Source organism: Crocodylus porosus, unplaced genomic scaffold, assembly GCF_001723895.1.
Source record: "Crocodylus porosus isolate Cpor-Errol unplaced genomic scaffold, CroPor_comp1, whole genome shotgun sequence".
NCBI lineage: Eukaryota > Metazoa > Chordata > Crocodylia > Crocodylidae > Crocodylus > Crocodylus porosus.
The window spans coordinates 124,644-131,898 of record NW_017728922.1 but is presented as its reverse complement, the minus strand read 5'-3'; the positions used below and the strand labels follow the sequence as shown (position 1 = coordinate 131,898).

At 60.9% G+C, this 7,255-nt stretch overlaps 1 protein-coding gene across 3 annotated transcripts in view; it reads right to left on the bottom strand.

Annotated features, from left to right (window-relative positions):
• RSPO4 (R-spondin 4) overlaps positions 1-5,577 on the bottom strand; it is a 9,954-nt gene extending 4,377 nt beyond the window's left edge. The window contains exons 1-2 of one of the 3 annotated variants that reach the window (XM_019539449.1): positions 5,116-5,577; positions 228-416 (exon numbers count right to left, since the gene is read on the bottom strand). In XM_019539449.1, the coding sequence (XP_019394994.1) occupies positions 228-416; positions 5,116-5,311 (385 nt within the window). In that variant the 5' untranslated portion in view covers positions 5,312-5,577. The remainder of the gene's footprint in view (positions 1-227; positions 417-5,115) is intronic. The other 2 variants (XM_019539450.1, XM_019539451.1) reach the window with 2 other exon arrangements.
• Between the last annotated feature and the right edge of the window lie 1,678 nt (positions 5,578-7,255).

The following is a 7,255-nucleotide window of genomic DNA, read 5'->3' as shown; positions in this document are numbered from 1 at the left end:
CATCCCCGAGCAACTGCAGAATAGCCCTCCCTGGTGATGACCCCTTCTTTCCATTGGGTGTAAGCCCCCTTTTTAGCAAGGAGACATTCCCGGATGCTTTTGGTGAGCCACGGAGGCCCCGATAGCCGGGATGCCCAGTGGGATCTGTGGGTACAGCTGAGTCCCGTACCCCCACCGCCCCTCCCCAAGCTGGCAGGGAGCAGGCGACAGGGTGTCGCGGCACGTACTTGTGCATCTGTTGACCTCTTGGCCCCGCACGCCGAAGTAGCCGGGTGGGCAGGTGTGGACGCAGGCGCCGTACTGGCGGATGCCCTTCCTCCAGATGAGCAGGAAGAGGCGCTGCTGGCAGGCCATGCAGCCGTTGTCCTCCGAGCACAGGATGCAGCCCGTGCAGTTCCCAAACAGGCCGGTGCTCCCTGCAAGACAGAGCCCAGACCGCCCCGGTGAGCTGCCCAGCGCCGAGCTGCGCCCGCGCCCGGGTTTGTCAGCACAGCTGCACCAGCTCCACCGAGCCCAAGACCTGCATTACCTCTCCCCCCGTGAACGACGCTCGCAAAGCCAGACGCTGCCTCGGATGTGGGTGCCCGGGGCCAGGCGTGAAAGCGGCTGTTCCCTTAGCAGTGCTCCCATTGCCCTTCACAATGTCCTCCGTGCCCCCCGATACCCCATGCACAGACCCAGGCTGGCAGCAGCTGCCAGACCTGTCTCCTGGGGATGGGCTGTTACAGCTCTCCGTATCCAAGACTCCCGAAACCAAAGACAGGAGATACCCTAATAAGACTGGTCACTACGGTCTCCACGCTGCCCGGCTCTGTAAACTCGGTCCCTATAACACCCGCTACAAGGGGCAACTCAGGCGTTGGGTGAAGAAGGGGGTAGCTAATACCAGGGGGCATTTACATTTTGCTGCAAATCGCGTGAGTCTTTTAATCTAGCCCGCGGGCGTTCCCTGAGCTTCGAGCGTGATGGAGCTGCTTATGCCCAGCCTCATGCACAGGCCCAGCGTCCAGGGGAGTCCAGCGCCCGCTCGGCCCCAGTGCAGGCGGCTGGATTGGCCCTGCCATGAGTCAGGATCCTAGTCCAGTAATTCCCAGTAATGCCGTCTGTGTGGGAGGCATCTTGAGCCTCTTAAACAATAGCGGCAATTATCCCAGACCAAAGTGAAATCAAGGATCAGTTAGCGGTTAAAAATATGCCCTGACCTGGAACAATGAGCTAAATGTCAGAGAAAATAAAGAACACTTGGGAAAATATTCCAGGGGCTGAGAGGCAGCCCCGTCCCCCGCCCTGCACGGCGCGGGCGCCTGCGCTTCTGCAGGGCTCGTCACCCCAGCTGGACACCTGTTAATCCCCGGCCTCTGAGCTGGCAGGGCCCTGTGGGCTGTGCCGCGGCTGGGCTCTCAGACGTGGGCGCCTGGCCCTTCATCTTCTGGCTGTGCCAGTGCAAAGTGCCCAGGTTGGTGGATGAAGGTGAACGAGGGCACGAGGTGTGAAAGAACCGCTCGGGCCCTGCAGCTCTCTAGCGGCCAGATGCTACTCGGACCCTGGGCTACACTACTCCAGCTTGGGTGGGGACAGCCCGGCGGTGCCGTCCCATCTAATCTCCATCCACAGGGCCTGGGTGTTTCTGATCCGACGACCCATCAAGGCATTGCTAGAAGTATGAAAAGAGAGGCTCCGGCCTGGGCGCAGAGCAGTGCACCTCTAGCATCGCGGTGAGCTGGCACAGCCCCGCACATCTGGAAGACTTCTCCTGGAGCTGCCAGCACAAAGGGCAGAGGCTTCATCTTCTTTAATGACAGCTTCTGCTTTGCAGCACGCAGCTGTGCCAGACTCCAGCTGCTAATGGCCTCGCCGTGCATGACCAAAGCCGGAGAAAGGCTAAATGGAGACTCAGAGCCCCGGGGCTGGGGGAGGCCTGAGAGCAGGTCTGGGGAGCAGCGGGAGCTGCAAAACCCCACAGGCACCCCACACTCAAACCAGCTGCCCCCAAAAGCCAGCCCAGTGGCTCTGGCAGGCTGCAGAGCCCATAGCGTGTGCATTGGAACTGGTGAGGAATGACAGTCGAGGCAGGCGCCAGGCTTCGTTCCCTGAAGAGCATCTCTGAGATCGAGCCACGTTTGCTACCTCTGCCTGTGTGGTTCGCAGTGCAATGCCCAAAGCCTGGGTCTCAGCCACTACGCACCACGAGGTCTGCAGCCAGATCAATGCACAGAGCTGCCCGCAGGCCCCAGGACACGGAGCACAGCAAGGGGTCACAGGGCCAGCTCCGGGAAGGAGATCCCATGCCCACCGTGAGCCTGTTGGACTCAGGGCACGTGTGCTGTATGCACACTCCCATGCCCCGCTGCCCAGCCACGTGGTGTGAATCACGGGGATTGTGACTGCACCAGCTGAGCCCTGCTGAGCCGGGCACCGTGTGAACTCAGACCCGTCCTGCAGAACCTGCAAGCTACGTGGCCCGGATGGGGGCTTGGGCATGTCAAGGACCCTGCTAAAGGATGCCCCAAGGGTGCCAGTCCAGCTGCATTTCTGCAAGAGACCTTCCCCTCCTGGATGCACTGCGCCTGCTGGACCCCTGCCTGCCCCACGGCTGCCATTGCCCTCTGTCAGGCTGCACCTTGCTCCCAGCTGCATCTGGGTGAGAGGCCTGGAGGCTCCTTGCAACCAGCATCCAGACCTGCTGGACTGGCAGACCCCCTTCGTGGCCAGCGCCCTTCCATCGCAGGATGCCACATACGAGAGGCTAAGTCCAGAAAGGGTCAGGGGACCGTCCTGTCCACTTGCTACCAGCCACGGCCCATGCGACAAAGCAAAGGGCTTCAAGGCCAAGCCCCAAACTCCTCCTGCAACAGGGAGAGCAGGAGACACGAGGGCGCCACAGCTACCAGTGCCAGGAGCTCAGGAGGATGCTCCCCAGCTACAGCATCCCTGTGGGAGCGAGGGAGGGTGGAAAAGCCCCAGGTGGAGGTAAGGGCTCCAGCTGCTTAGCGAGGCGGTGGGGGAAGAGCTCAGTCCCCCGCTGAAGCCCTAGCACAGCCAGGGAGCTGGTAAGCCCCCGTGCACGGTGCACTGTGCTGGTTGCCTTCCCCCTTGCCTGCACTCCCCGGCCCTCTTTCCGGGCAGCCGGGGCTCCTGCTAGCCTGTGTTTGCAGCTGGAAGGATCCACTCGGGCTGTCCCTGTTGACAGCTTGGCCCGCCTCGAGTTCAGACGGCACCTTGGATCTATTAAGCCCTTCTGGTCTCCATTACCTCCTTGCTAAATGCCAGCCACACTTGCATCCCTCCAGCTGCGGCAGGGAGCGCAGCGCGGCCCGCGGGGTTGTGCCCGGCTCCTGGGCTCTCCCCATTTCTGCCGGACGCGGCTCTTTTCCTTCTCTCTTGACAGCTCTTTGGGGAGGTGGGTGCAGAGGGGCTGAGGGGAGCATGGGGTCCCTGGGCAAGGGGATCAGCTGTACTTAGGGACCGTTACAAGCCTGTTGCACGCGCGCTGCCTGCACTGGGAGACATGTATGCTTGTGCACACGTGCAGGTATCTGTGCACACGCATATTGGGAGCAGTGAGGGTCACTGTAAATATGAGCGTTGTGGTTTGTGTCTAGCCAGGCACTCCCAAGTCACATGTGGAGCTCCCGTGGCCTGTGGCCCGCGATGACTGCCCCAGGTCCAATCCCTCTGGGCCACCGCGCCGCTGAAGTGCGGGCGTTGCTTGGAAAGAGGGAGGAGAGAAGCTCCCTGGGTAGCCCCTTCTCGGAGAGCTGGGGAGGCTGCAAAGCCCTGGGGACTCTGGCTCTGACTCTGCAGAGCTCTCCGGCACGTGACGGCTCGAAAGCCCAGCAGCGGTTCAAGTGCCCTGTAGCATCAGGGCCTTAGTTTTGCCTGTGCTTCTCCTGAATGAGGTCCCATGCCCCAGCTGAGCAGGTCTTGGCGGAGGGGTCATGCTGCTGCCCCTCTCCCGTGGGTGCCAGGTGGCTGGCGAAGCATCAGCAGAGAGCACCTCGTGGACAAGAGCAGGGGGCCGGCCACGTGCTCTGCCAGCCTGGGGAGCCAGCGGCCCCGGGGGACGAGTCTTTTGTCCTGGGGTGGCGAAGTACGAGAATCAGAGCAGGAGACGCCCCGAGATGGATCCCCAGCCCTGCCCAGCCCCAGCGCGGCGGGTCTCGGTCTAGTCTGGACACGAACCCGGCCGCGCGTGGTGCTCACATCTCCGTGGTGAGCAAAGCCGCCCTCAGCCCATGCAGCCACGGGGCTTTTTTCCTGGCCGGTGTTCAACCTATTTCTAAGTCACCTGGAGCGAGGGCGCCCGCCTGGCCTAGGGCACCGGCTCTGCTCTCCTGTCCGTGGGCCTGGCCCTGCGGTCAGTCTCGTCGCTTCCAGCAGCGAGACGAATGCCCCCGTCCCGCCCAGCTGCAGCGATCCCCAGCCCGCCTTGGGTTAGCTCTGGGGAAGACACTGCCCCCCCGACACATCACAGAGTGGGGAAAAAACAAGCTGTTTTGCATTACCAAGCGGGTCCCTTCTTCCCTGCCCCCGGCTGTGGCTGCAGGCAGGTGGAGCAGGCTCTGGCTAAGCAGGTCTGCGCTTCCCCGGGGGGAAATTTTTCATGGCAGCAGCTAGAAAGAGCAGAGCCGAAGTCCCCTGCCCAGCCCGTTTCCCCGCCGGACCCCAGCAGTGGCAGGGCTCAAACCGCCGCGGAGATGCCACCCCACATGCCAGCGTCTGCTGCAGACAGGGCCAATGCCCAGCCCGCCCCCAGATGCCCCCCAAGCACGATCATACCCTGTGCCCTCCAGCCACTGGAGGCAAGGTATCCATGAACGTGCCCATCTCCCCCACCCAGCCGGAGCCCCCCGCACATCAGGTCGTACCCCTGGTGCGGACACCGAGCCAGGCCCGGGAGGAAGAGGAAAGCCCCTTCTCTGCTCTGCAGCTGAGACCCAACTCAGGACCGGGGGGCTGCCAGGGGAAGGGAGAGGGGCTGTGGCATGGAGGGAGATGCCAACCTCCCCGTGCCCCCAGCTCAGTTCTAGCAAGAAGATAAAAGCCTTCCTCACTCCCCCATTCCCCCCCAGGAAAGACAGCGTCCAGCTGGCCGTGTGGCCGCTCTGGTCCCACCTGCCAACCCATCCCCAGGCCAGGATCTCTCGGGGCCACGGGCCACCCTCCCCGCAACACCGCAGCCCTCCCACAAAGCTCGACCTAGGCGGGAAAGCAAACCCCAGCATGCTGTACCTCTCTTCCTCCAGCTGGTCTGCGTGAGCATTTCCATGGAGCTGATGAATAACAGGAACATGAATATTATCCACCGCATCTGGGCAGGAGTAATTTAGGGCAGGAAAGGGATCAGATCATCCAGGCGGCTGGCGTGCCTCCTGCCAGACGCAGAGCGAGCGGGGCGGCCGAGGGAGAGAGCGCACGCAGCCCCTGCGCACCCGGGGCTCACACCATCCCGCGGGCCAGTCACGCAGCCGGGCGCCGCGGTGGCATGGGCGCAGGCCGGGGTGGCGCTCAGTCCACGAGGCGGCTCATGGTGCCACAGCAGTGATGACAGCTCCGGAGCGCGCGGGCTTTATATGCCGATCCCACGCCCCCCAGCCCATCCCACACCCCTCCGGAAAAAAACCCCCACAACAGCAGCAAACAAACTTGCAAACAAATTGGCTGGAGTTTGCCACTCCCCGTGCTCCAGGCTCCACCTCAGCTGGGAAATGAGGGCTGAGCTGCACGGCCATGCCTCAGACTCCAGGTTCATTGCAGTGGCCACTGCTGGGTCCAGGCAAGGGATTTTAACCCTTCTCGTGCCCTTTTCCACCCCCCACCCCCCTCCTTGGGCATCCCTCCCCGTCAGGGCAGCCTCTGCCAAGCTCGGCACCGATGTCTTTCGAGCATCCTCGAAAAGCCAGCAGCTCCTTCAGGAAATGGGCTGTGTTACGGGCAGGGGCTGGCTGCCCCGAAGCATTGCTCTGCTAGCCGAGGGGCCTGGGACTGGCCTTCCCCGTCTCCGAACAGGAGCCTGCCGAGCTGTAAACCTTCGGCATGTCCCGCATGTGTTTCAGCTGCTTTATTTATGCCGCCGCAGCCATCTAGGGGGCTGGCAGTCCAACTAGCGGGTCTCTTTTGAGCTATCCGCTGGCGCCAACCTCGTGGGCTCGCCCTAGCCATGTCCAGGCTTGAAGGAGGGGCTGCCGGGGTCTCTGCCCCGCCTGGCTGAGCTTTGCCGCGCAGGTGCAGTGAGGCCGTGTGAATGGCCAGATACTTAATCTTTTATGCTCAGAGCAGGCAGGGATGGAGGGAGAGTCACGTGGGAGAGAGGAGCTCGCTGTGAATCAGGACCTGCTCAGGGCACCACGTGCCAGGACTGGTCGTGAGGGCAGGCCCTGGGCTCGGGGCACCCCAGAGCGTGGGGTGGTCAGGGGCTCTGGGCTCAGGGTGCCTCGATGCCAGCCGATGCCCAGCTCTGCGGGTGGGGGCAGGCTGTGCTCGAAGGTTTGCAAAGAAGCACGAAGCTGCCCATTTCAGAGCTCAGTTAGACTGAGGCACACCGGGCCATCTCACAGAGGGAAACGAGAGAGCAAGTGCCGAGGAAGATGGCCCCCACTGTGCGCTCCACCTCCTGTCCATCATAGCCTCTCGTCTCCAAATCCAGGAGCTAGGCACGGGGCACAACCCTGCCGTTCTCACACGAGTGCGACAGGCTAGCTGGTGGTGATTTGGGCATGTTACACAAGCCTTGAATTTTTTCTGGGAAATCTGTAGAGGCCACATCCTGAAACTCTTGGTCAGCTCCTATGTGCACAACCGGCTTCACTGATATCACCCCAGAGGATGCGTTTCCCAGAAAAAAATGACTTTTCTCTCTGCCTACATGTAGCATTCTTTCCAGTACTCCCAATTAATGTGGCAGTCACCAAGGCGCCTCCAGATGTTCAAGCTAGCATTTTGCTCAGGAAGCATTTGTGACTATTGAGGCTGCTGTGAAATAGCCAGAGAGATTTTTTTTTTTAAATATATTTTGATATAGATATATATATATAGATACCTGGATATATACACACATATATACATATATATCTATACACACCCATCTATCTATTTATAGCTAGCTAGCTATCTGCACACACACATATCTATAAATATATATATATATATATATTTATAGATGTGTGTGTGGACTTTGTCATAAACTTTTCATCACACGCTCAAACTGCATAAAGAAACCCACGCACCCCAGAGATAAGGACTGACATGACCGAAA